Source organism: Eptesicus fuscus, chromosome 6, assembly GCF_027574615.1.
Source record: "Eptesicus fuscus isolate TK198812 chromosome 6, DD_ASM_mEF_20220401, whole genome shotgun sequence".
Lineage (NCBI taxonomy): Eukaryota > Metazoa > Chordata > Mammalia > Chiroptera > Vespertilionidae > Eptesicus > Eptesicus fuscus.
In genome coordinates this window covers 107,595,422-107,623,087 of record NC_072478.1, presented here as the reverse complement: position 1 = coordinate 107,623,087, position 27,666 = coordinate 107,595,422, and the positions used below count along the sequence as shown (strand labels likewise).

Here is a 27,666-nt window from a genome sequence, read left to right as displayed (position 1 = left end):
TGCCCAAGACCACGTCTGGTCTGCTGCCAGGCCTGCGGCTGGAGCACGTGGTGCCCTTGAGCAGTCGACCTGAGGCCCAGCCCCTGGAGGAGCCTCTGTGGCCCCGAGGCCCTGTGGTTGGGGTTTCTGACCTGAACTTGACGGTCTAGGTCTCTGGTTCACAGCAAGTGCAGGAGTGACGGGCGGTTCGCACCAGCGCGGGCTGCCTGTGGCCAGGGACCTGCGAGTCTGCCATGCCGTCAGGGCCTGACCTGCAGGCAGCGGCATCCCTGGAGGCGCCGTGGGAGAGGAGCAGGCGTTGGTGCACTCAGGCCACAGCCGGACAGGGCGGGCCACGGGCAGCCACCACATCCTCCCCTAGCCCGAGGGCACTGCAGGTGGCTTTAGAAACCCGGGGGAAGCGCTCACAGCTGGGAGCATTTCACTGCATGTCAGTGGGTGGCATCCGTCTCCCTTGCCCTGGGAAAGCTGCAAGCCCACGCTGGGGCAGGGCCAGGCAGGCTCACCGTGGAGCAGGTGCCATGGGGGCAGAGGAGCCTGGGTTGCCATGGCATCAGATTAGTGCATAGTCAAAGGCTGGCGCTGTAACCGTGTGCCTGGCGGGCAGCCAGCCTGTACCCACCGGGCCTGGGCCACCTGGCTGCTTGGGGCCCACCTGCAGCACGTGGGCAGCCCAGCATCCCCGAGGGGCCCCTGGGGCACTGATGTCACCAGGGCCACCAGGGCGGGGCCGGTGACGCACTGCAGGTCTGTGCAGCCCAGGGAATAGGGAGCAGTCACCACTGCTGTGTGCCCTCTCACCCCACTGCAGGTCTGTGCAGCCGGACAGCAGGGAGCAGACACCGCCGGCTCTGTGCCCGCCCCTCCCCGGCCCGGGCAGCCCTGCCATGAGGGACATGGAACCCAAGGACCAGCAGCTCACGGTGAGTGTCCCTTGTGTGGCTGAAGCCGTGGGGCTGTGTCCCCGAGGCTGCCTCCCACTCCTGGCTGCCTGCTGACCTCCGCCCCCGCGCCCAGCCCGTGCAGGCCCGCCCGCCTGCCCTCATGGGGATTGCCCTCATGGGGCATAGCGACCCCTTCTCCAGATACCCCTTCACTCCCTGCCTCTGACTTTCCCTCCCCGGGGACTCAGTGCCTGGACCAGGGACCCCCAGACGGGATGGGGTAGGCCCTCCACCTGGCCCTGTCCAGGCCCTGCGAGGCCTGACCTGCTGGGTCACTGGAACCTTGGCCCGTTTGCCCGTTGTGAGCTGGAGCCAGGGACTTGCCCACACCCGTAGGCTGGTTACAGAGCAGCCATGACTGTCCAGGCAGGAGCCCAGCTTCTGTGTCTCCCAGGAGGGCTGTCCCGTCTTAAAGAGAAAGCAGGGTGGGGTGGGGGCACGGCTCACACGGGGTGGAGGAGGATTTGGGGCCCTGGTCTGCGATTCCACAGGGCTCCCTAGGGCTCCCTTAGGGGGGCGGGGCGTGCAGAGGGAGGGCCATGGAGCCGAGGGCCAGGTGAGGGCAGGGCCACGACTGGCTGTGGGCCTTGGCGAGTGCCTCCGTCTCCCCATCCGAGACTGAGGCGGCCGCTGAGTCGCTGCTCCTCTGAGCGCCCTGTGGGGGGTGAGCAGCTCGTGCTGCTGGGTAGGAAGTTATGCCTGGCCTCGCCGGTGGCTCAGTGGTTGAGCGTCGACCTATGAACCAGGAGGTCACAGTTCGATTCCCAGTCAGACACATACCTGGGTTGCGGGCTCCATCCCCAGTAGGGAGCGTGCAGGAGGCTGCAGATCAACGGTTCTCTCATCATGGATGTTTCTCTCTCTCCTTTTCTCTCTGAAATCAATAAAGATATGTTTTTAAAAAGTTATGCCTGGAGGGGCTTGGGGTTCGCTTGCTGGTCTCCCGTGCTCCACTAGGAGTGGGAAGCTCAGGTGGGGGCGGCCAGGAGGGGCCGAGAGGGGGAACGAGGCCCCGGACGCAGCTGCATGGTGTCCCGCCCACAGGTAGCACTTCGGATCCGCCCGCTCAATGACACAGAACAGGAGGAGGGAGCCACCGTCATCGCCCACAAAGTGGGTGACCAGGTGAGGCCGAGGGGCACAGGGTGTGTCCGGGGGGCGTGAGGCTCACCCTCCCGGGCGTGGCACTTCCCCTGGGACAATTGCTCATTCACCCTCATTCGGTGATTCATGCCCCTCTGTACGCTGGTTATCCGTCCATGGACTGTTCATTCACTTACCCATTCACGCACTCACTCACCATTCACTCACTCACTCACCATTCACGCACTCACCATTCACGCACTCACTCACTCATTCGCTCTTTGAAGAAATGACCAGCCCGGCCGGTGGCTCAGTGGTTGAGTGTTGACCTATGAACCAGGAGGTCATGGTTTGATTACCGATCAGGGCACATGCCCAGGTTGTGGGCTCCATTCCCAGTGTGGAGTGTGCAGGGAGCAGCCGATCCTTGATTCTCTCTCATCTTGGTGTTTCTATCTCTCCCTCTCCCTTCCTCTCAAAAGAAAAAAAACAACAAATGTCCGTGTCAGGCTCACCAGGGACGCCGAGGCGGAGCCGTGGGGGCAACAAGGGCCCACCGCCAGCTCCCCTCGTGTGGGGGTCAAACTGGGAACAGATGAGTGTGTGATGTCGGAACTCAGGGCCGTGGGGGTCGGCGGGGGTCACGAAAGGCCCGGGGAGCCTGGGGCTCAGTGGTGTGTGGGAGAGGGCGGGGCAGGCCCCCACCCTCCGCTGGAGCCAGCGTCTCATTGGCTGAGCACTGTCCCAGGCCCGGGACCGGGATGGGGACCTGCACCTGTTGTGTGGCTAAGGGTTCCTGCTCCTCGGACTCGGGCTGGAGGCCGGCTCTCGTGGCTCCGGAGCGCTGCTGGTCACTTGCAGAATGAACGCCACAGGTGAGGGAAATCTGTCAAGTGAACCGGATTTGCCGTTTGCCATTAGAAAGGCGGCTTCATTTTTTATTTATTTATTTTAAATATGTTTTTATTGATTTCAGAGAGGAAGGGAGAGGGAGAGAGAGATAGAAACATCAATAATGATAGAGAATCATGGATCAGCTGCCTCCTGCACACCCCACACTGGGGACCAAGCCCCCAACCCTGGCATGTGCTCTGATTGGGAATCCAACTGTGACCTCCTGGTTCAAAGGTCGACCCTCAGCCACTGAGCCACTGCGTCAGGCTGAGAATTCACGATGTTAAAGTGGAGCGTTCAGTGGCATTTAGCACCTTCACAACGTGTGCACCCACCGCCTCCGTCTAGTTCCAAAGCATTTTCGCCCCAAAGGAGACCGTATTGCTCAGCAGCGCCCCCGCCCCTGTCCCAGCCCAGTGACCGGCCCTGGACGGCTCACCCAGTGGAATCACACAGGGGGCGGGGGAACCCTTTGCGGCTCGTTTCCCGCACTGTGTCTCTGGGGTTCGTCCATGTTGTAGCATTTTCTTTTACCTTTTATTTCATTTTTAAATCTGACCTGAGAGCGGACATCCATTTGTTGTTCATGCATGCTTGCATGCCCTGACCAGGGATGGACCCTGCAGCCTTGCGCATTGGGATGACGCTCTAAGTCACCGAGCACCCGGCCGGGCTTCGCTTCTTGTTGTGAAGTGACGTCAGGCTACTCGAAGGCCTTCGAGGCCCCGAGGAGGTCCAGGTCCTCTGAGCCCCGGGTCCCAGGCGGTAACGTTCTGTTTCCGCGTCCCTCTCGCTCCCTGATCGCAGACTCCCTTTACGGGACATTTCAGAGGGAGCCGGCCGAATGCCTCCACCCAGTGCTCCGTGCGAGTTCTTCCCGCCAGGCGCACTCCCCGGGCTGGGCTGGAGCCCGCAGGGGCCTGGCCAGGGCCCCTCCAGCGCAGGCCCGGCCCAGCCCGCAGGCGCAGGGGGAGCAGCCTGGGTCCTCCCTCCCGCCTTAGACCAGCGACTTCAACCGGTGCTGCGGGGATTTATGAAACAGGCAACACCTGACTGTTCCGCCAGGGCCCTGCCCTCTTTTCCTGAGACTCAAATAAAACGGACACCAGCCAGCACACCATAGCCGTCGGTGTGAATGCCCTGTCCCGAACCATGGATGTACAGGTCACATGATACCGTCGCAGCTTACTGGTTATGTCGCATAATAAGGTTGTATTTGATCCGTTAACTCCTGTTCCAGACATCCTTATAGACGAGTATAGGCACCTGTTTTTTGTTGTTTTCTTCGTTTTTTTAAAGACTCGCCCAAGGATATTTTTCCATTGACTTAGAGAGAGTGGAAGAGGGAAAGATAGAGCAAAATATTGATGTAAGAGAAACACATCGATTGGTTGCCTCCTGCATTCGCTCTGACAAGGGCCCGGGCCAGGGAGGAGCCGGCAACTCAACCAAGGTAGGTGCCCTTGACTAGAATCAAACCCAGGACCCTTTGGTCCTCACGCCGGTGCTCTATCCACTGAGCCAAACCAGCTAGGGGTAGGCACCTGTTTTTTTAAAAAGTCACTTTGGAGCAAAAAGGGTAGGTAATTATTATTATTTGTAAATTAATCAAAATTATACCTATTTTTTATTAGATCAGCAAAAAATTAATGTATTCTTTTGGTGTGCGCAGAATTTGAGTAATTAGTTTATGTGCTATGAAATGACAAATGAAATCGCGGCCTTGGACCCATCACTGGAAGGAGAGAGTTGGCTTATGTCCTGGAAGAAGTGCTGTCCCGAAGCCAGGCCCCGGGGCTGCTCAGCCTGCTCCCCTGTCCCCCCTGCCCCCCTGAACCTCTGGGCACCCTTCCCTCCGGGACCTGTTTCCAAAGCCAGGCACCAAGGGCCGTGGGCAGGGTGCGGGAGGCCACGTGTCCCTAACACTGTGGCTCCTCCCCAGCACCCTCCAGCTCGGAGTAAACAGAGCTGACTGGTCTCTAATTGCCCTGCCCCCCAACCCCTTGGGAAAGGTGCCTCTGAACCTCCCATGGTCCCCAGACGTCCTCACCCTCCCTCATCATTACGCGTTCATGTGAGATGGGACGGGCCAGGAGGGGGGCCGGGCCTCAGAGAAACCAAGAGCTGCAGAGCTCAGGCGGGTCCTGCTCCCGGCACCTGAGCACCCCACACCTCCGTTCTCCCTTTCACTTGGATAGCAGAGCCCCCAGGTAAGAAGAGAGAGACCCATGGGGAGTGAACGTGCTGGGGTCACGCAGGGAACGCAGGAGCCAGACGCTGGCTCAACCCCTTACAGTCCACGAAGCCCACCCGTCCTGCGGAGCCTGCCCACCTGGTTCCCTGAGCGCCCCCCCGCCCCCCCAAAGCCCACTGACCCTCCGCCCCTGCTTCTAGATGGTGGTGCTCATGGACCCGGGCGAGGACCCCGAGGACACGCTGCGCACACACCGGTCCCGGGAGAAGACCTTCATCTTTGACACTGTCTTCGACCAGCACGCGTCGCAGGTACCCTCTGCCCACCGCCCCTTAGTCCCTCTGGGCCAGGCTGTCCTGACTGTCCTCACCAAGCCCTGCCGTCCCCTGGGGAGGACTGGGTGGCCATATGGTCTCACCTATCACTCATCATAGGGGTTTCCCTGATGATCAAGGAGGTTAGCAGGGTTTACACATCTCATCCATCCATTAACCCACCCATCCATCCATCTATCCATTCATCCACCCACCCATCCATTCATCTATCCATCCATCCATTCACCCATCCATCCATCCATCCATCCATCCATCTATCCATCCATCCATCCACTCATGCATCCACCACCCACCCATCCATCCATCCATCCATTCATCCATCCATCCATTCATTCATCCATCCATCCATCCATCCACCCATGCATCCACCACCCATCCATCCATCCATCCATCTACCATCCATCCATCCATCCATCCACCCATCCATCCACCCATCCATCCACCACCCATCCATCCATCAATCCATTCATCCACCCATCCATCTACCACCCACCCATCCACACATCCATCCATCCATCCACCCACCCATCCACACATCCATCCATCATCCACCACCATCCATCCACTCACAAATCCATCCATCATTCCATCCCCCCACCCATCTTCCATTCCCCCATCCATCAATCTATCCATCCATCATGTATTCATCCATTCATTCATTCACCTATCCATCCACCATCCATCTAGCACAGTGGTGTCGGCTGCCGTGTGTCTAGAGCACACTCCCTGCACAGGGCTCCTGTCCCAGGAGGGGCGGCACAGTGAGCAGTAGAAACAAACCACTGGTACTGGTGCTGTGGAGGCCGCGAGCGGAGGCCTTCTCGGGGGCACTTCTGGCTGAGACCGGAAGGAGGATTCCACCCTGAGAGCAGAGGGGGCGGGTCCAGGCAGAGGCTTCCGAGGACCCAGTCCACAGACGAGGAGCCTGAGGCCCGTGAGGCCTCCCAGTGAGGCCAGGCCAGTGGTCCTCACCAGCACCTCCCCGTCGGTCACCTCCATGCCCAGCACCTCCCCGTCCGTCACCTCCATGCCCAGCACCTCCCTGCCCAGCACCTCCCCTGGCCCTTGCCCATGAGAGGGGCCTTGTCACCCCACATCAGAGGGGGCCCCAGGCTCAGAGCGGCATGCAGAGTGCCGGACACTCACTCCCGAGCCCTGCAGAGCGGATCTGAACCCCGGCCTCCTGAGGTGGGAAAGTCCGCCCAGCAGGCGATGAAGCTGGGATACTGGGCCCAGCCCTGCACCCAGGGGACCTTCCATCTGCACCACCTTCACCTGCCAGGACCCCCGCCCCATCCCCCCGCCCTTCACTGCAGCTGCCAGTTCCCATCAGTCCTGCTCCTGCGGCCCCACCTGGGCGGCTTTAGTCATAATGGGAGGGACTGCAGGCACCCAAAGGCCCGACTGCGCCCACGTCTCCAGGCCCCCCCTCGGGCTGTCAGTGGATTGGTGCTGCGGGAGTCCGTGGGCGCTGTCCCCTGCAGCACCCACCTGTGGCCTCCCGTGTGGCCTGGCAGCCCTGAGCTCCAAGGGGATGAGGGGGCAGCTGCCAGGTGTCAAAAAGGCTCGGCCATCCCAGGCATGGCATCCCTCTGGCCCAGACTTGGGGAGAGGGGATTAGACGCACATCGGGGGCGGGGGGCAGGGAGTTTGCAGCCATCTCAGTCCACCTCTTTCCTTCCTGCCACCGGCCCCACTGGGTCCCTGGAGGAGTCCTGTCTTGAATGCCCCTAGGGACAGGGAGCTCACTACCCCACACTCGCATCGCTGTACTGCTCCTGACCGTAATCCGGCCGGTGGGGACTTGCACTCCTGGTCCCAGTTTTGTCCCATGGAGAGGGGTCACAGAGATCACAACAGCAACAACAACGAGGGGTCGCATGCTCCCCCAGACGCCGGGCCCTGGGGCTGTCCCAGCCTTTGCATTCCCTCTGACTTCTCCCAGTTTCCTCAGAAGCCTGGGAAGGACTCACAGGCGTGTGGTATGACGCGGGCCAGGCCGCGGGGGAGTGTCCCTCCGCTCTCCCGTAACCCCCTTCGCAGCCTCCCTGGGGTCCGCCTTGTCTCACACTGGGAGGCGGGGCGGCGAGGTGAGGCCTCGGGTGGCGCAGTGACGGCGCATCCCGGGGTGGAGCCCAACTGTGCCCCCCCCCCCCCCGCTGTGCCTGGGCGCCCTCCCCTGGGCCCTGCCCATGTCCACACGGCATGGACTCTGCCGGCTGTCTCCACAGCCAGGGCCGCTCCGCTGCTGCCCACGGACATGTGTGTCCTTCTGGCCGTCCGCAGGGGGGCGTGTATCGCGCCACCACCCAGCGCCTGGTGGACGGCGTCGTCTCCGGATACAACGCAACGGTGTTTGCCTACGGCCCCTCAGGTACCGGGCGTGGTGGGAGGGAGGTGCTGGGGGTGCGGACTCCCTAACAGCCGAAGCACCTGCCGTGGCTGGCGCCGCGCTGGCCTCTGCGCCCCGGCTCCTGGCACGGCAGCCTCAGGCAGGTGAGGTCCCTCTCACAGAGGGACAGCGGCTCCCCCAGCACGCAGCTGGTGGCGAGAACCACAGCCTTCTCCCTGCGGAGAGGCGCCGGGGTCAGCGCGGGTCGGGCCCTGCCCCTCCTGTGCAGATGGGGAAACTGAGGCCTGAGCAGGGCCTGGCCACAGCCACGGCTTGTTCATCCCTCGTCCGTTCAACGAGCACCTCCTATGTGCCAGGCGCCGGCGAAGGGAAAGAGCCTGGTCCTTGCCGACCAGAGGACGGGAGGGCAGGGAGGGGCCCCTGGAGAGACTCCCTAAAAAGCGTGATGCGGTGATTCGGTTACCAAATGGCACTGTCGCCTTGGAGAGAATCTGGAGAGACAGAGACCCCTGTCCCGCTCACAGCACCTGCACCTCCCTTTCCATCCGCCCGTTTCCTCTGCAGGCAGGCTGGACTGCTGAGGCTGTTGTGGGTTTAAAAAATGTATTTTTTTATTGTTCTCAGAGAGGAAGGGAGAGGGAGAGATAGAAGCACCAATGATGAGAGAGAACCATGGATCGGCTGCCTCCTGCACGCCCCCCACTGGGGACTGAGCCTGCAACCTGGGCGTGTGCCCTGACCGGGAATCAAACCGTGACCTCCTGGTTCATAGGTCAACGCTCAAAAACTGAGCCACGAGGGCCGGGTGGGACTGACAGTTTTATCCTTGTTACCAGAATAGAGAGCCAGGTGTCGGCAGCGGGAGGGTGTGCACGATCGAGGCGGCGGGCGGGCATAGTCCGGGGCAGCGCCCCCGCGGGGTCTGCGCCCACTCAGGGCCGTGCGTGCGGTGCCCCAGGGGCCGGGAAGACCTACACGATGCTGGGCATGGAGGCGGAGCCCGGCATCTACCTGCAGACCCTCAGCGACCTCTTCCGGGCCATCGAGCAGACCCGGGGCAGCATGGACTCCAGCGTGTCCATGTCTTACCTGGAGGTGAGCCTGCCACCTGCCTCAGGTGCCCGACCTGCCAGATGGGCACGTTACCCGGATGCCCTTTGCCAAGCTCCGCCCGCAGAGCAGCGACGGTGAGCCCTGCCCTCTGCTTCTCCAGCTGCTCTGTCTCGCCCAGGTCTACAACGAGGTGATCCGGGACCTGCTGAGCCCGTCCTCGGGGCCCCTGGACCTGAGGGAGGACGCCAGGGGCAGCATCCAGGTCGCGGGCATCACGGAGGTCTCCACCTCGAATGCCCAGGAGGTGAGGGTCGGGCGCCGCGCTCGGAGAGGCCAGGAGGCCCTTCTCCTCGGGTTCACAGCAGAGCCGGGCACACAGCCCCCGCGTTGCTCCTCAGCTCGGGGTGGGCAGCATCTGCCCCTCCCCGCCCTCCTGGCCTGCACTCTGGGCAGACTCCCCCACAGACCCCGACTCAGACCCCCCTCTGCAGACCCCTCCCCTGCTCAGACCCCCCTCTGCAGGCCTCACCCCTGCTCAGACCCCCCTCTGCAGGCCCCACCCCCACTCAGACCCCCCTCTGCAGGCCCCACCCCCACTCAGACCCCCTCTGCAGGCCCCACCCCCGCTCAGACCCCCCTCTGCAGGCCCCACCCCTGGCTCAGCCCCCACCTCTGCAGGCCCCTCCCCCGCTCAGACCCCCCTCTACAGGCCCCACCCCCACTCAGACCCCCCTCTGCAGGCCCCACCCCTGGCTCAGCCCCCACCTCTGCAGGCCCCACCCCCGCTCAGACGCCCCTCTGTAGCACCCCCCTTAGTGGTTGCAGTCATGCAGGCGGCCTCAGTGACCCCGGGTGCCCTCCCCACTTTAAGGTCGCTCCTTAGCGAGGGCGAGTGTGATCAGCCCTGCAGCCCTGTCCCTGCTCTCTGCCCCCAGGCTCCCCAGTGCCCCCCACACAGCCCTGCCCTGGGGTGGGCTCCCACTGCCCCATCCGCAGGGTCTGCTCGGCCCGCCCGTGGCCGAGCTCCAGCCCTGTGGGCTTGGCGGGGGAGAGGTCGGCTTCTTGCCTATTCGGTCGCAAGCACTGTGCCCGGCTTCCTTCACCCCTGCTCTGCAGGCCTAGCATGCGTGCACACAGTAGGTGCTCAGCAGAGCCTCCTGGGCGTGATTTCCACAGCTGCTTGCTCGCAGGAGGGTTTTGCCCACCTGCCGCCCCCTCAGGGCCCGAGATCTGCATTGAGAAGGGTTCTGGCTGCCCCGGCTCCGAGGGGGAGAGATGGGTAATCCACTGGTGAGGGCTGCCACGGGCAGAGGCCGGCGAGGGGCCACGCGTGCCCAGCACCCTGCCGCTTCTCCGTGAGTCAGTCACTTCCCCGCAACCAGAGGTCGCTTCCCCTTGACGAGGGGCTGCATCAGCACCCCAGCACGAGCTGCCCCAGGGGCTCGGGGCACCCCTTCCCGTGCCCGGTGGATCTGGAGGGAGCACGTGGCCCCTCGGGCCCTAACCGGCCGCCCCCCACGCGGCTCTGTCCTCAGATCATGCAGCTCCTCACCAGGGGCAACCGGCAGCGCACGCAGGAGCCCACGGCCGCCAACAGGACGTCCTCGCGCTCCCACGCGGTGCTGCAGGTCACCGTGCGCCAGCAGGGCCGCGGCCACCACCTGGCGGAGGGCGTGCGCGTCGGGAGGCTGTTCCTGGTGGACCTGGCGGGCTCGGAGCGGGCATCCCAGGTCCTCCTCCGACCTGCCCCACCCCATCTTCCCACCATCCCTCAGCTGTCACCTGCCCCGTTGTCTGTGAGCAGGACCTGTCCTCCTTCCAGCTCCCAGGCCTGGGGGTGCCCCCTGAGCCCTGGCTGAGTGAATGGAGGGCTTCTGAGTGGCAGCCCCCCGCCCCCGCACAGTCGGACCCGCCCGCAGGGAGCCCAGAGCCTCAGGGGTCGGGGAGACAGACTGAGCAGACCATTGCAGCTTGGGGAGGCCTGTGCTTTGAGGTTTGGGGTCCACACAGAGCTTAGGGGAGCTCAGAGGAGGGGGTGGTAGTGGTGGGGCCTCAGGGCTGGCCTGACGGGGCCCTGAGGACTTGGGGGAGTGTAAGGAAGAGCCTGCCAGGGGGAGGGACCGGCCGAGCACGAGGGGTCAGTGCTGGGTCCCGCCCTGGCCCATATCCGTCCTCCGCCCTGTGCCCCGGGCTCTGGGTCTTTTGATCATGGAGGCCCTTTCCTCCCTCCCTCCCTCCCTCCCTCCCCCACGATGCCTGGCCCTGCCCTGGCCCTGCCCTGGCACCCGGGCTCCTGAATCGGGCAGGCCTGGCCCAGAGTCAGGCTATTTTTAAAAATATATTTTTATTGATTTCAGAGAGGAAGGGAGAAGAGAGAGAGAGAAACATCAATGATGAGAGAGAATCATTGATTGGCCGCCTCCTGCACACCCCCTACTGGGGATCAAGCCTGCAACCCCGGGCATGTGCCCTGACTGACCAGGAATTGAACCTTGACCTTCTGGTTCATAGGTCAACACTCAACCACTGAGTTGACCAGGAATTGAACCTTGACCTTCTGGTTCATAGGTCAACACTCAACCACTGAGTTGACCAGGAATTGAACCTTGACCTTCTGGTTCATAGGTCAACGCTCAACCATGAGTCACGCGGGTCGGGCCCGAGTCGGGTATTGTAACCTACCCCTAGGATTACCATGGTGCATGTTATGGGGAATGTGAGGTAGGAGAGGCCAGCAGGTCAGACAGCAGCCATTGGGAAGATAGTGAGTGACGGTTCTCGAGAGGAGGGGCAGGCCACGCCGCGACACGGGCCCCTCGGGGAAGCACAGGGCCCTCGGGGGTGGGGGGCACGGGGTGAGAGCCCTCGCGTGGTTTCCAGGGGAGGAGCAGGCGGGCAGGGCGAGCAGGCGGGGCTGCGGCTGGAATAATTCCAGCTGTGTGAGGACAGAGGGCTGTCCCGGGCCCTGGTACCCAGTCCTGGACGACACGGGCAGGGGGACCGTGGCCCGTGTGATGTCGGGAGGCTGAGGGGGTGCCGGCTGTGGGGCCGGCCTAGTGAGCGCACATTCGCATCTTCACTGTATGAGATGGCGCTGCAGACACGCCTGCCCACGCTCACCTCATTGGTGATGTTAAAGGGCACCTGCCAGCGCCCGCACACGGCTCCCCTCCCTCTCAGCGGCTGCCCAGTGTGCCCGTGGGCTTCTGTTCTCATCGCGGCCCCGGGTTTGGGTATAGTCCGTGCCTACAGGGCCCGAGCATCCGGGGGACAGGTATGGCCCTGGACCTCAGTCCCCTCCCGGGGCCTGGTGTGGGGAGCGGGTGGGGGCACAGCCTGGCCTCTCCCTGAGCAGACCCAGAACCGAGGCAAAAGGATGCAGGAGGGCGCGCACATCAACCGCTCGCTGCTGGCGCTGGGCAACTGCATCAACGCGCTCAGTGAGAGGGGCGGCGGCCGCACGCAGTACGTGAACTTCAGGGACAGCAAGCTCACACGCCTGCTCAAGGTACAAGCTGCAGGCCGGGTGTGTGCATATGTGTGCACATATGTGTATGTGTACGTCCACATGCTTGTGTGTGCGTGCACATATATGTGAGCACATGGGTGTATGTGTGCCCGTATGCTCATGCGTGCACATGTGCATGCACGCTCACATGTTTGTAGCACATGTGTGTGCACATGTGTGTGTGGGTGTGCATGTGTGTTCTGCTGCCATAGCTGAGTGCATCTTCCAGGACTTACCAGCCAGGAGAGAGGCCCTGAGTGAGGTCTAAGGACCCTTCTAGCAACCCCCAAAGGCAGGAAAACATGGGAGAAACCATGTCTAGTCACGACCTGACTGCCCTGCCCTCTCAGGATGGTGCAGCCCATGCTTGCATGCCTCTAGGGGCAGGGAGCTCCCTGCCTCCATCACGGCAGTCTGCCCGAGAAGGTTCCCCACGCCGAGCCGCTGCTGTCGCCTCTGCTCTGCAGCAGGCGGGCTCCCGTAAACAATGGCGAAGCCAGCGCGTCCCTGCAAACCCGCCTCCGGCCGAACCTGCCCGCATCGGAGCAGAAGGCGGAGGGGTGGGCTTGGCACAGGCCCCACCTCACCCTGAGCGTCACCCCCGAGCCTGGCCCCTGGGCCCCGCATCAGCTGCCCCCCTCAGGGTTTGGAGCAGGAGCCTCGGGGCGGGGCCCCCGGGCCTGGCGGGGTGGGGGACAGACAGCACACTGGGCAGGGGGGCCTGTTCCCGCCACCCCAGCTCGTGCCCCCGCTGAGCAGGACGCGCTGGGAGGGAACAGCCGGACGGTGATGATCGCCCACATCAGCCCCGCCAGCACGTCCTTCGAGGAGTCGAGGAGCACCCTGCTGTACGCGGACAGAGCCAAGAACATCAAGACCCGGGTGAGCGCCTGCCCGCCGTGCACGCACGCCCCTCGCGCTCCCACCCCCAGAGCCTGGTGCTCTGGGCCTCGGCTGTGCGCACCTCCGGCTCCGTGCTGGCCTTGCAGGCCTCCTGCTCTCTCTGCTGGGCCTCCTCTTCTCGGACCAGGACGTCGGCGTGGACTCGGCTCCCTGACCCCGAAGCCAGAATGTCCTTGCCTCAAGCTCCTTCCTTTCCTTTGCAAAGAGCAATGTCCCCGAGGCCCCCATGTTCCATGTGTCGGAATGTCCTCCGTTTTAAGGCGGAGTAGTACTGATTTGAATTTCATTTTAATTTTTTCAACAAATATTTTTATGGATTTCAGAGAGGAAGGAATAGGGAGCGATAGAAACATCAATGATGAGAGAGAGTCACGGATCGGCTGCCTCCTGCACACCCCCTACTGGGGAGCGAGCCCCCAACCCGGGCCTGTGCCCTGACCAGGAACCCATCCATGACCTCCTGGTTCCTAGGTCGACGCTCACCCCCCGTGCCACGCCGGCCGGGCTGATGTGAATTTTAGTAGCAAGACTGCGTGTCTCTGCCGTAAGGTCCTGGCTATGGAAGTTCCCTCCGGGCAGCTGCTGGCCTGACCTTGGTGTGTCTTGCCCACCAGGTCAAACGCAACCTGCTGACCGTGTCCTACCACCTCGACCAGGACACGGATGTCATCTCCGACCTGCGCAGGCAGATCGCCCACCTCAAGTCCAAAATCGAGAGGCAGGAGCGGAGGGGAAGCGAGCCTGGGCTCCGGGACGCACAAGGTAGAGCCTGGCGCAGGCCTGGTGTCACCCTGGGGGGGGGGGGGAGGAGGAGGGGAGGGGTTTGTGAGCTCAGGGACAGACAGTGCCTGTGGCGGGAGAGGAGGCTGGGAGGCCGTGACGGGCTGGGCTTGAGGAAACGGCCGCTGTTTTCCACAGCGGCCGCACCGGTTCACACCCACCGGCGTGCGCAGGCGCCGTTCTCCTGGGCCTGCCAGGGCTTGTCTTTCCTGCCTTGGCAACCGCCGCTCCGCCAGGGGGAGCTGGTGTCTCCGGGCTTTGGGCTGACCTCCCTGACGGTCAGTGATGCCCAGCACCTTGTCATGGGCCTGCTGGCCACTTGCATGTCTTCTTCAGAAGCATGTTTTTATTGACGTCAGAGAGGGAGGGAGAGAGAGAAGCGTCAGTGAGGAGAGAGAGTCATGGATCGGCTGCCTCCTGCACCCCCCCCCCCCACTGGGCATCGAGCCTGCAATCCGGGCATGAGCCCTGGTGGGAAGTGAACCGTGACCCCCTGGTTCATAGGTCAGCGCTCCACCCCTGAGCCGCCCGGCCTCGCTGCACGTCTTCTTTGGGAGACGGTCTCTTCGGGTCACCTGCCCATTTTCCTGTCAGATTGTTTTTACTGTTAAGTTGTATGAGTTCCTTATATATATTGGATATTAACCCCTTAGCACATATGTGGTCTGCAAATATTTTCTCCAATCCATCCCTCATCTACCTATCCATCTATCCATCCACCCATCCACCCACCCACCCACCCACCCATCCACCCACCCATCCATCCACCCACCCACCCATCCATCCATCTATCCATCCACCCACCCATCCATCCACCCACTCACCCATCCATCCATCCACCCACCCATCCACCCACCCATCCACCCACCCATCCATCCATCCACCCACCCATCCATCCACCCACCCACCCATCCATCCATCTATCCATCCACCCACCCATCCATCCACCCACTCACCCATCCATCCATCCACCCACCCATCCATCCATCCATCCACCCATCCATCTATCCATCCACCCATCCATCTATCCATCCACCCACCCATCCATCCATCCATCCATCCACCCACCCACCCATCTATCCATCCATCCATCCATCCACCCACCCACCCACCCATCTATCCATCCATCCATCCATCCATCCACCCATCATTCGTCAATTTATCACCCACCCACCCTCAGTGCGTGAGCTCCTCCCAGCCGGCCTGTTTGGTGGGCAGGCCTGGAGCTCAGCCCTGGCTCAGGTGGCACCGCTCTCAGTGCCGCTGGCTCTCTTGCTGCCCCAGTCGCGATGCCCGCCCAGGACCCGCCCAGGACCCAGGAGGAGGACAGCCGCCTGCAGATGAGCGAGACCCGGGCCCAGCTCGCGGGGGCCTTGCAGACGCCGCCGGAGATGCAGCCCAGCCTGCTGGAGCTGGAGGATGCCAACGTCGCGCTGCACGTCGACGTGTCCCGGCACCTGCTGGCCGTTGCAGAGTGAGTGTGCCCGCCATGGGTGCTGCCCAGGGCCCAGGGCCCAGGCCACCCCCCCAAGGGCAGGAGGGCCAAGAAGAACCAGGGGGGTCGCTGGTGGGAGCTCCTTTTGGCGACGGTCCAGCCTCCCTCTCCTGCCCGTGTGTCCCCACGGGGCCTTTAGCCGAGGGCTCCTTCTCTTCCCTCCCGCCCTCCCGCCTGGAGCGAGGCTGGAGCAGGTGGGGACGGTGTCCAGGTCCCGCTGGCCCTTCACAGGCTGGAGCCCAGAGCCAGCCCTCAGGCTGGGGTCAACCCGCGTGACGGAGGGCGATGCTGAGGCTCGGGGTGGGGCCGGCTCTCGGACTGCCCAGCCCTTGTGGCCCGTCCACCCGCAGTGAGCAGGCTGCCGTGCTGGGACGGCCTGGTGCTTTGTCATCCCGACAGGCGTGGGAGGTGGGGCATTGTTAGCCACGACACGGGGACACCAGGCATCGCCACACTGGCCGGGACAGGCGGGCCACGGGCCACCCGCTGCGATCCCGCCCTCCCTCTCCCCCTCTCTCTGCTTAACCACGCAAGCGCCTGCTTTCGAGGCACGCCTGCCCCTTTCCAGCCGCAGCTCCCCTGTCCTTCCTCATGGGGGGCCCCTGCCCAGTTCTGCCCTGAGCTCACAGGGCCCAGGGGCAGCTGCACAGCTGAGGGACTGGGAGAGGAGAAGGGGGAGGGGCGGGAGGCCGGTGTCCTTGGCCTCGGAGGAGTCCAGGTGGGAGGGGCGGGCTGGCGACAGGGTCCTGTGCTTAATTGCTCGGTGATCACACTGCAAACATTCACCGCTTCTTTTTTTTTTAATTCGGTTTCTATTAGATTTTAGAGAGAGAGGAAGGGAGAGGGAGAGGGATAGAAACATCAATGAGAGCGAATCATTGATCGGCTCCTGCACACGCCCTGCTGGGGACTGAGCCTGAAACCCGGGCATGTGCCCTGACCGGGCATCACACTGTGACCTCCTGATTCATAGGTCGAGCCACACCGGCCGGGCCATTCACCTGTCCACTTTTCCAGTTTTTGTCAGACAGCAGACCCAGTTCTGCCCATTTCCGTGCTCACGCCTGTGACTAGACCAGTGGCGCCACAGGGACGCTGACCCCGCCCCTGTCATGGCTGCAGCTGGGAGCAGGAGAAGACCCCCCACCGCGCCCAGGACGAGGCGCCCGAGAGGGACGAGCAGCAGGCGGTGGCCGATGCAGCCGAGGACGAGGACGAGGGCGCGTCCGCAGCGCCTCACGAGGGGGCCCTGGCCGGAGAGGAGGTCTCCCTGCTGCTGGCCGCGCAGCGGAAAACCACGGCCCTCCAGGTGGGGAGGGGCCGCAGCCCAGGCGACACCTGGTGCGATCACTGGCATTGATGGCTGCCTGTGCACCGGCCCCTCACACCCTCTGCGGGCGGGAAAGCCAGGCTCAGCGGTCAGAGAGGGGGTCCCGGTTCCGGGGCAGGAGCAGAGCTGGGCTGGCGGGTCTGGCTGCAAATCCATGTCCCTGCGTGTTAGTGACGGCCACACCGGGGCTGCAGGGCCAGCGTGCAGGGCGGGAGGCCGGGCAGAGGAGCAGCGGCCAGGCAGGGGGCAGGTGGCCGCGTGGAGTCCACCGAGAGCCCTGCTGCCGGTCTGAGGACGACACCGGCTGCTCTGGGGCGGCAGGGCCTCGGCTGCTCCGGGAGGGGCTTCCGCCGGCCGCTCGCCCAGCTCCCCAGGCAGCCGCGGGCACCGGAGAGAGGACAGGGCCGTGGCCGGGAGCCGCTCTCGTCTGCTCTCTGGAGAGGGAGCCTTCTCCCAGGCTGTTTCCTGAGAAGAGCGAGTTATTTATTTATTTATAAATGTATTGTTGATTTCAGAGAGGAAGGGAGAGGGAGAAACATCAATGATGAGAGAATCATGGGTCGGCTGCCTCCTGCACGCCCCACGCTGGGGATCGAGCCCGCAACCCGGGCATGTGCCCTGACCGGGAATCGAACCTCTTGGTTCATGGGTCGACCTTCAATCGCTGAGCCACACCGGCTGCTGACTATTTTCTTGAGTTCGATTTGCACACCAGGTCCATTGGGGGTGCGCGGGCAGGGTCCGTGGGGGGCGCGGGCAGGGTCTGTGGGGGGTGCGGGCAGGGTCCATTGGGGGGAGCAGGCAAGGTTCATTGGGGGCGCGCGGGCAGGGTCCGTGGGGGGAGCGGGCAGGGTCCATGGGGGGAGCAGGCAGGGTCCATTGGGGGCGCGCGGGCAGGGTCCGTGGGGGGCATGGGCAGGGTCCGTGGGGGGCATGGGCAGGCTCCGTGGGGGGAGTGGCAGGGTCCGTGGGGCACGCGGGCAGGGTCTGTGTGGGGAGTGGGTGGCACAGACCTTGATCCCCGCAGGCGGAGCTGGAGCGGCGCCTGGCCAGCCCCCAGAGGAAGGCGGCGCAGGAGCTGGAGGCAGAGAACACGGCGCGGCAGGCCGGCCACCTGCGCGGGGCGCACCTGCTGGCACAGAGGGACCTGCTCATCGGGCGCCTCCGCCAGCACCGGCTGCTGTGTGAGCGGATCATCCGGGACCAGCGGCAGCTCATTCAGGGTGAGGCCGGGCCCTGCTCCCCCCTTGCCGTGCACCCCGGGAGTCGCTGCGCGCGCAAGGCCAGTGCGCGAGGTCGGTGCCCGCTGCCGAGATGCATGTGATGTGCTGCGCCACCTGCTGGGACCATTTCGGTGTTGTGCCACCCCCCAGCCCCCCACTCCTCCGCAGTCCAGGCCCCCCAGCCCCCCACTCCTCTGCAGTCCTGGGCCCCAGCCCCCCACTCCTCCGCAGTCCAGGCCCCCCAGCCCCCCACTCCTCCGCAGTCCAGGCCCCCCAGCCCCCCCCACTCCTCCGCAGTCCAGGCCCCCTAGCCCCCCCCACTCCTCCGCAGTCCAGGCCCCCCAGCCCCCCCACTCCTCCGCAGTCCAGGCCCCCCAGCCCCCCACTCCTCTGCAGTCCTGGGCCCCCGCCCCCCCACTCCTCCGCAGTCCAGGCCCCCCAGCCCCCCACTCCTCCGCAGTCCAGGCCCCCAGCCCCCTCACTCCTCTGCAGTCCTGGGCCCCCGCCCCCCAGCCCCCCACTCCTCCGCAGTCCAGGCCCCCCAGCCCCCCAGCAGCCCCCCAGCCCCCCACTCCTCCGCAGTCCAGGCCCCCCAGCCCCCCACTCCTCTGCAGTCCAGGCCCCCCAGCCCCCCACTCCTCCGCAGTCCAGGCCCCCCAGCCCCCCACTCCTCCGCAGTCCAGGCCCCCCAGCCCCCCCCCACTCCTCCGCAGTCCAGGCCCCCAGCCCCCCTCACTCCTCTGCAGTCCTGGGCCCCAGCCCCCCACTCCTCCGCAGTCCAGGCCCCCAGCCCCCTCACTCCTCCGCAGTCCAGGCCCCCCAGCCCCCTCACTCCTCTGCAGGCCAGCACGGCCCCCGGTCAGCGCCTTCCTTCCCGCCTCAGCTGACGGCGTGGGGCTGCGTCTGCCTCGGGACACCGAGTGTTCACGCTGCCGCGAGCCTCTGCCTGTTGTCCGCCCACCTGTGCTGCTCTGTTGGGTGCACACCTACGCCGGCTCGTCAGCTCCCTTTTCATTGTTGTTGTTGTTAATTCTCACCAGAGGACATTTTTTCCATTGATTTTATTTTCTTAAATACATTTTTATTGATTTCAGAGAGGAAGGGAGAGGGAGAGAGAGAGAAACATCAATGATGAGAGCTATTGCTCAGCTGCCTCCTGCACACCCCACACTGGGGATCGAGCCTGCAACCCGGGCAGGTGCCCTGACGGGGAATCGAACCACGACCTCCTGGTTCCTAGGTTGACGCTCAACCACGGAGCCCCGCCGGCCGGGCTTTCCGTTGATTTTAGAGAGAGTGGAAGGGAAGGAGGGGGAGAGAGAGAAGCACGGATGTGAGAGGGACACATCATTGGTTGCCCCCCCCCATCTCCACCGGGCGGGGAGCCTGCACCCAGGAGCGGGCCCTTGACCAGAATCACCCGAGCCTGGTTGTCGGGCCGACGCTCTGACCATGGACCACGCCCGCCAGGGCCCTCTGAGTTCTGACCCGCGTGGTCTTCTTCTCGGAAGCACGCGTGTTACTTCGTGACGGGAGGGCGGCGCGTGAACCAGCAGCACACATTCAAGCAGCGGGAACGGAGCCGAGGGCAGTCACAGCCACGCGGCCTCTGGGAGGGTTCGCCCGCCGGCGGCAAAGGGCGAGCCCATCTCTGGACCGGGCGGCCGTGCCCTGACCGCTCTCCTTCTCCTGCAGACGCTGGCCTCCCCGTGCCCACGGCTCTGGACGAGCGCTACGGCCTGTACGCGCGGGCGCTGGGCGAGGGCTCGCTGGACCGCCTGCTGCTGCTGCACTCAGCCACGACCGCGGCCAGCTCCCTGCCGGTGCGTCCCGGGCACCGGCGGGGATGGCCCTGGTCAGCGTGTCCCCGCCCACCCGCCTGGGCTTAGGCCTGTGCCGAGGCCGTGGGACACTGGCCCTGGAGGCGGGAAGAGGAACTTGGGGACCCCAGGAGTCGGGCTGCCGCTGGCCAGACGCACCTAGCAGTTCCGGTTCCGGCCGGTGTGGGGTGGCGAGCCTGGGGGTGCTGGGGGCTCCGGGGTGTGATGTTCACAGGCAGGTCTGCCGCCTGGGCCGCGGCGAAAGGTACCGGCCGCAGGAAGGAAGCCTGGGCCAGGGCGTCCTCTGGGGCCGCAGCAACCCCTCGGGTCTCAGGCTCTCCTCTGGGCTTGGGGGTCCCCAGGGGGTCCCCCAGCCCCGGTGTGAGGACACGTCTGCTGCCCATTCTGGGGACACCTTACGGAAGGAGGTCAGGGTGGAGATGGGGACGCCCGAGGGAAGCGGGGTGCTCTGAGTTCCTTATTTAGACCAACACGGCCGTCACAAGCTCTGCCCACGCCCGCCACTAGGCCTGGTCCCCCAGCCGCAGGCGCTCGGCTTTGCCTCTGGAGAAAGGAAGGGGAACCCCTGACTTCAGCCAGCGGCGCCCCTGCGCCTGTTTCTTACATGTTTTCATTGACTTCTAGAAAGAGGGGAGGGAGAGGGAGAGAATCACTGACCGGCTGCCTCCTGCACGCCCCCCACTGGGGATCGAGCCCACACCCAGGCCTGTGCCCCGACCCGGAATCGAACCTCCTGGTTCACGGACGACGAGCAGCCGAGGCGCCCGGCCCTGTGCCCGTTTTTGCTCCAGGGTCAAGGCCCACTGCGGCCCGGCCCTCGCTCCGGGCAGAGCCCCCTTTCTGTCTGTCTGGGGCTCCGGGGAAGAGAGCTGCTGGCGGGGCCTCCGGGACCTCGGGGCACCCTGGCTGCTGGGCGGGGCCTCAGGGACCTCGGGGCACCCTGGCTGCTGGGCGGGGCACCCTGGCTGCTGGGCGGGGCCTCAGGGACCTCGGGGCACCCTGGCTGCTGGGCGGGGCACCCTGGCTGCTGGGCGGGGCCTCAGGGACCTCGGGGCACCCTGGCTGCTGGGCGGGGCACCCTGGCTGCTGGGCGGGGCCTCAGGGACCTCGGGGCACCCTGGCTGCTGGGCGGGGCCTCAGGGACCTCGGGGCACCCTGGCTGCTGGGCGGGGCACCCTGGCTGCTGGGCGGGGCCTCAGGGACCTCGGGGCACCCTGGCTGCTGGGCGGGGCACCCTGGCTGCTGGGCGGGGCCTCAGGGACCTCGGGGCACCCTGGCTGCTGGCGGGGCCTCAGGGACCTCGGGGCACCCTGGCTGCTGGGCGGGGCCTCAGGGACCTCGGGGCACCCTGGCTGCTGGCGGGGCCTCAGGGACCTCGGGGCACCCTGGCTGCTGGGCGGGGCCTCAGGGACCTCGGGGCACCCTGGCTGCTGGGCGGGGCCTCCGGGACCTCGGGGCACCCTGGCTGGCTGCGCCCCAGCCCGGATGCCTCCCAGCTCCTCTGTCTCCCGCAGGATGGCTCTCCACCCCCGGAGGAGGCCCGCGGAGACCAGGACGACGGGAAGGGCCCCCTGGGGGGCACCCCTTTTGAGCTGCTGGAGACAGACAGGTGGGCGGGCTCCGCTTCAGGCGCGCATCGCTGCCCTTGGTTCCAGGGGAGGCCGCGGAATTGGAGGCCTGGAGGCCTGGAGGCCTGGAGGCCGGGGCAGACTCCCCACCCCCTCCCCGGGAGCTGGGGCCCACAGGGAGCTCCCCGCCTCTGTCTCCAGGTTTTATCGGGGTTTCATCACGCAGCACAATTATTACATCACTGGCCACATCCGACCTCCTGGGACGGGGCCCCCCCAAGTCCCGCCTCTAACCCGCTGGTCTGTGGGGTGAGCAGCCCCTCCCGGCACCACCGGCTCCTCAGCGCAGCAGGACCTCTGCCCTCGGACTGTCCGGGTTTCCGGAGAAGGCGACGGCCGGGGCCGGGGCCGGTGCCGAGGCCGGGGGGGGGGGGGGGGGGGGGGGCGGGGGGGGGGCCAGGCACGTCCTCAGGGGCCACGTCCCGGCGAGGTCTGTGCCTCGAAGGCCTCCACTGCCGGCCTCCCCTCTTCACAGCGAGTGTCACGCCGGCGCCTGGGCTGCAGTCGCTCGCGCACTTGGCGTGTCCCCCTCGGAGGCAGCGTGTCCGCGGCCGCATCTCCTCGGAGCCACGCGCCCGGGCTGACCTGGGGCCGCGGTGGAGGCTGAGGGCGCCCTGTGCTTCCTCCGCAGCCACGGCTTCCGGGTACCGAAAGCCGCCCCCGCCCCGCCGCCCCGCCGCGCCCCGCTCACGCCGCCAGCGCACGAGGTGGGTGCGTGCGGGTCCCGGGGCCCAGCAGGTGCACTGGGCCAGGGCGAGCAGCAGGGAAGCTTCCGGAAGGAGGACTCTCTTTATGCAGCCACCAAGATGGCTGTCAGCCGCGGGTGACTGTGCGGAGGACGCCCCTGCCCCTGGGACCCTGCTCCCGGGACTCCGGCCGTGCGGGTGCTGAGGGGTCAGGTCCCGGGTCCCCGCTGTGGCTCTGGGAGCCGAGGCCCCGCAGCCCTCGGGGCCGTGACCTGAGGTCTCACAGGCGCCCAGGCCACGCCTGGCTTCCTCACATGCTTCCCGGGCGCTGGTCTCCCCAAAGCAGGCTTCCCCCCAAATAACCTGCTGCCCTGGGCCAGGCCCCTGGTGTTCCGGGGCCGCCTGACCCCGCTGTGTCCCCTCAGCGGCCGAGCGCTCTGCGGGCAAAGCCCGGGGCCTCCAGGCTGAGCCCCCCGGCCGGCCCGGACCTCGAGGAGGTGGCCGCGAGCACCAAGAGCATCGCCCTCGTCGCGGCCTCCCGGCGCTGCCAGGCCCAGGACCGCGAGGGCGGCAGCGGCCGCTCCTCCCTCCACCTCCCCGAGGAGCCGGCCCCGGACTCCAGGGACACGAGCCCCGCAGACAGGAGGCGGCCCCGCGCCAGCCCCGGCCGGGAGGGCTCCGTGGAGAGGAAGGCCCGGATCCGGCGGTCCCCCCGCCTCAGCCGGGGCGCACGGCCGGTGGGTGGACAGGGCCTCGCGTCCGGTCCCAGGGGTCCCGGCGGACAGCAGAGGGCAGGCGGCACCAGCAGGGTCAGGGTGGGTGGGGCCCTGGACGCAAGGGGAGGAGAGCGCCAGGTCCCTGCGCCGCTGCTCCCTGCACGCCCCCCATGGGGATCCAGCCCACAACCGGGCCTGTGCCCTGACTGGGAATCGAACCCTGACCTCCTGGTTCATAGGTTGACGCTCAGCCTCGGGGCCACGCCGGCCGGGCTCAGCCTGTGTATTTAAACGTGAACCGTCTCGGGGGTTAGGTGGGAACCCGTCCGTGGGGGGCGGTGTTGGGAAGGGGAAACGTGGGATCAGACCGCCCTCGTTAGGGTGTATGATCGAGACCCCGGCGCCTAGGGCAGGCTGGCACACAGTAGGCGTTTAAGCAGTGCATGGGTTCATCTCAGAGTGACCCTGATGTTGGATTCCTCCCGACCTGCTCCCCACGCCCCACCCACCCTGCTGTGTGATTTCCCCCGCAGCCCCCCTCCCCGGAGCATTTGGCTGAGAGCCAGGCGCCCCTTGCACCCCATCAGCCGTCAAAGTCCTCGGGCCTCTTCCCTGCTGTCCCCGCGGCCTCCAAGACGAAGCCCGGCCCCCACGCAGGTACGGGGCCAGGAGAGCGCGGGCCGTGTCTGTGTCCTTTATCCTCTTCCCCCCCCTTCCCCCCCATCCCAAAGGGGACCCTGTGACAGGTGTGTGCTCCTGGGTGTGGTGAGTTTCAGGGCTCAGGCCAGTGAGTGGCCACTGGCTTCCGGAGAGAAGCCGTGAGAGCTGCTCAGCCTCCGCAGGCCTGCCGGCACCCAGCGGAGGGCACCCAGCGGAGGGCACCCAGCGGAGGGGCACCCAGCGGAGGGCACCCAGCGGAGGGCACCCAGCGGAGGGGCACCCAGCGGAGGGCACCCAGCGGAGGGCACCCAGCGGAGGGGCACCCAGCGGAGGGCACCCAGCGGAGGGCACCCAGCGGAGGGCACCCAGCGGAGGGCACCCAGCGGAGGGCACCCAGCGGAGGGGCACCCAGCGGAGGGCGCCGAGCGGAGGGGCACCCAGCGGAGGGCACCCAGCGGAGGGCGCCCAGCGGAGGGGCACCCAGCGAAGGGCACCCAGCGGAGGGCGCCCAGCGGAGGGGCACCCAGCGGAGGGGCGCCCAGCGGAGGGGCACCCAGCGGAGGGCGCCCAGCGGAGGGGCACCCAGCGGAGGGCACCCAGCGGAGGGCGCCCAGCGGAGGGGCACCCAGTGGAGGGCGCCCAGCGGAGGGCACCCAGCAGGGGGGCACCCAGCAGAGGGCGCCCAGCGGAGGGGAACCCAGCGGAGGGGAACTCAGCGGAGGGCACCCAGCGGAGGGCACCCAGCGGAGGGCGCCGAGCGGAGGGCACCCAGCGGAGGGCACCCAGCGGAGGGCACCCAGCGGAGGGCGCCGAGCGGAGGGCACCCAGCGGAGGGCGCCCAGCGGAGGGGCACCCAGTGGAGGGCACCCAGCGGAGGGCAGCTAGTCCTCGAAAGCGAGCGCCTCGGTGCTGCCTTTATGCAGCCGCCCTGGCCCCTGGCTCCCCGTTAGGCCGGCGTCCTGGCTCCCGGGCGCAGTTATCACAGAAGTAGGTGCTCGCTGTGGGCCTGGGAAACGGGAAATGAGCGCAAGAAAGAAGCGCGCCCGCCCCCCCCCCCCCCCGAAACTGGCTGCGGGACACCTCGCTGTGGGGCTGCCCTGCGCCTGCTGCTGAGGGCGGGGGTGTTTCTAGTCGATCACATTGCAGAGGCGGGCGGGAGGGGGTGGTCCTCGCTGACCCCGCAGGGAAGGGCGAGGGCTGGGACCAGGCGATAGGCCTGTGGAGCTCAGAGGGCGCCCGCGTGTGACCGACACCTGGATCCTGCGTTTTAAAGCTTCCCGTCTGGCCTGTCCGTCCGGGGACTGGTGTTTGCTGCACGTATGCTGTGTCAGTCCACACGGACGAACACAGACCAGGCCGTCCGCGGCAGAGGAGGGAGAGCAGGAGACTCTCGGCCCCTCGCGCTCCGCACACCGCGCAGCCGCCCCGCTCGCTCCTCTGGCTGATTCGCTCCCCGGAGCCGGGGCCGCCGGGGCCGAAAGAAAACCCATCCTCTCAGCCGTGAGGGGGCCGAACTATTAGCGATTCTCCCCCCACCTTCTGAGTTCCGCCGGGACACTGACCACATTCACACACACAGCAACAGGAGGAAATCAAAGCTTAACAAACACGCGTGGGCATCCACTCAGGCATATGGGCCATGAAAATTCCAAAGACACGAGGAAGCAGGGTGTGTGAGACGACAGGTCTAGGGAGACGCAAGCTCTTAGATTTCAGAAGAGCAAGGAGCGGTTTACGGGGAGTTGAGGAAGACACACACACATTCACACACACTCACACACACACACACTTACACACACACTCACACTCTCTCTCACACACACACACTCACACACACAAACACACACGCACACACACACTCACACACACACTTACACACACTCTCACACACAAACACTCACACACACACACACACACTCTCTCTCTCTCACACACACACACTTAGGACACGGTCCAGCCGGCAGGCCTGCCCGGAGCCCTCTGGTTCACCACACGGAATTCAAATTAATTCACATGAGGCTGCACCCGAGGTCTCCTTCCTGGACAGGGTCCCCGCTGAGTCCCGTGGGCAGAAGGGGAGGGGGAGAGGTCAGAGGTTCCTTCTAGACTTCTTTCTCCTTCCTTCCTTCCTTCCTTCCTTCCTCTTCCTTCCTTCCTTCCTTCCTTCTTTTTTAGTATATTTTTATTGATGTCAGAGAGGAAAACATGCAGGTGATGAACGCTGCGGGGAGAGACAGAAACATCAGTGATGAGAGAGAATCACTGATTGGCTGCCTCCTGCACACCCCACACTGGGGATCAAGCCCGCAACCGGGCGTGTGCCCTGACCGGGAATCAAACCGTGACCTCCCGGTTCATAGGTTGATGCTCAACCACGGAGTCACGCCAACCGGGCAAGACTTGTTTCTTAATAAACAGTTTAAAATCAATATCCCCCAAAGGGGTGGATATTTTGGCAGCTCCCCGGCTGATACAGAGGGCGAGTACCTGTCAGCCACACGCAGTGAGAGCAAGTCCCTAGGACCCCCCAGGGCCCAGCCCGGGCTCCAGAGAAACCAGGGCCTTCTGGTCCCTGAGCGCCTGGAGTGGGCCCTGCGTTGTCAGGAAAGGCCCGGCGGAGGCCGAGGGTGGAGGCCGGGGGCGGAGGCCCGGCCTCTGGGTCACAGCGCATGTCGCCTCCCGCCCTCGGTGGCTGGCGGCTCTGCGTGGAGACGGGGCGCTGCACTTGGCAGGTGGACAGGGACCCCTTTCTCTGGTGCGCGTGGGTCTGGTTGAAAACCCGGGAGCCGAGGAGCGCACTGACGACGGTTGCTGAGGCTCCGGGGGGAGGAGGGCTGCCTGGAGTTGGCCTTGACCACAGACTGACATCTCCTCCCGCTCCAGGGTCTGCAGACAGTGGAGGCCGAGGCCGCAGCCCGCCGCCCCGCAGCAGCCCTCGCAGGCCCCGGGGCCGCAGTGCCAAGGGCCCGAGAAGACCCCTGTGAGGACGGCAGGCAGAGCCGGGGCAGAGCTGCCGGTCCGGCACGGCCCTGCCCCGAAGCTGGGTTGAGAGACAGGCCCTGGCGGGGGCGCTGTGGGGCAGCCGCCGGCTTCCTGCAGCCGTAGCGCCAGCAGCAGTCTCAGCAGCCGCCTCAGAGGAGGGGCCACCCGTGGGTGTCAGAGCCCCGCCCCAGGCACTTCGGCTTTTATGGGTGATTCCGACTGCGGGTGCTCATCCCAGAACCACTCCTGCTCCGGGAGCCGCCCTCCGTGGGCTGGGACCCGGCATTCCCTCCGGCCCAGGCGCAAGTGAGGACGCCACGGACACGAGTGGCGCCCTCAAGAGAGCTTGTCCCCAGCCCTGTGCAGTAGTTGGGACAGCCCAGAGGGACAGGACCGATAGGGGGTGTGTGTGTGTGTGTGCATGTGTGCATGTGTGTGTGTGTGAGTGTGTGCGCAAAAGAGGAAGAGGAGAGAGGTTTGCTTTAAGGAACTGGCTCACGTGATGGCGGGGCCTGCGATGTGAAACCTGCAGGGCAGGTGGGAGACCAGGAGGCGCCGATGCCACAGCCTGGAGTCCGCGGCCGCCTGGAGGCCACACTCCTCGCACGGACCAGCCCTCTCCCGCCCAGCCCCCCACGGATCGGATCGGATCGGATCGGAGGAGGCCCCACAGGGAGGGGCATCTGCTTGACTCCGAGTCCCCCTGACTTCCAGGTTAATCTCGTCGGACAGCAGGGTCACGCGGCATCTGGGCCGGCGTGACCACATACCTGGGCCCGTGGCCCAGACAAGTTGACGCATAAAATGAACCCTCACACCCCTGGGGTGGCCTTGGCCAGTCTGCAGGGACACTGGTCCCCACCGTGTGCACACGGGCTCCCAGATGAGCCAGCGTCGGGGGAAGATGCGAATGTTCTCCCCGTCCCAGGACCTGCCCTCCCCCCTGCGTCCCCTCGTCCCGCCCAACCCCCGGCTCTGCGCATCGACGCCGTCCCTCAGGAGCAGGTGCGGGGCGAGCTCCTGGAGCGTCCGACACAGGACAACATGCAGGGACTGTG

General features: G+C 65.5%; 1 protein-coding gene across 1 annotated transcript; it reads left to right on the top strand.

The window, feature by feature from the left end:
* Positions 1–881: 881 nt before the first annotated feature.
* On the top strand, positions 882–26,610 carry LOC103299201 (kinesin-like protein KIF19). Its single transcript, XM_054716760.1, has 19 exons — positions 882–923; positions 1,989–2,069; positions 5,316–5,426; positions 7,737–7,824; positions 8,762–8,898; positions 9,035–9,160; positions 10,392–10,586; positions 12,212–12,364; positions 13,124–13,246; positions 13,882–14,029; positions 15,332–15,521; positions 16,665–16,851; positions 17,900–18,095; positions 19,791–19,918; positions 21,451–21,545; positions 22,196–22,376; positions 22,676–22,987; positions 23,500–23,623; positions 26,510–26,610. Exons 1-19 carry the CDS (start codon positions 888–890, stop codon positions 26,608–26,610), a joined length of 2,712 nt encoding a protein of 903 aa, XP_054572735.1. The 5' UTR covers positions 882–887.
* Positions 26,611–27,666: the final 1,056 nt, after the last annotated feature.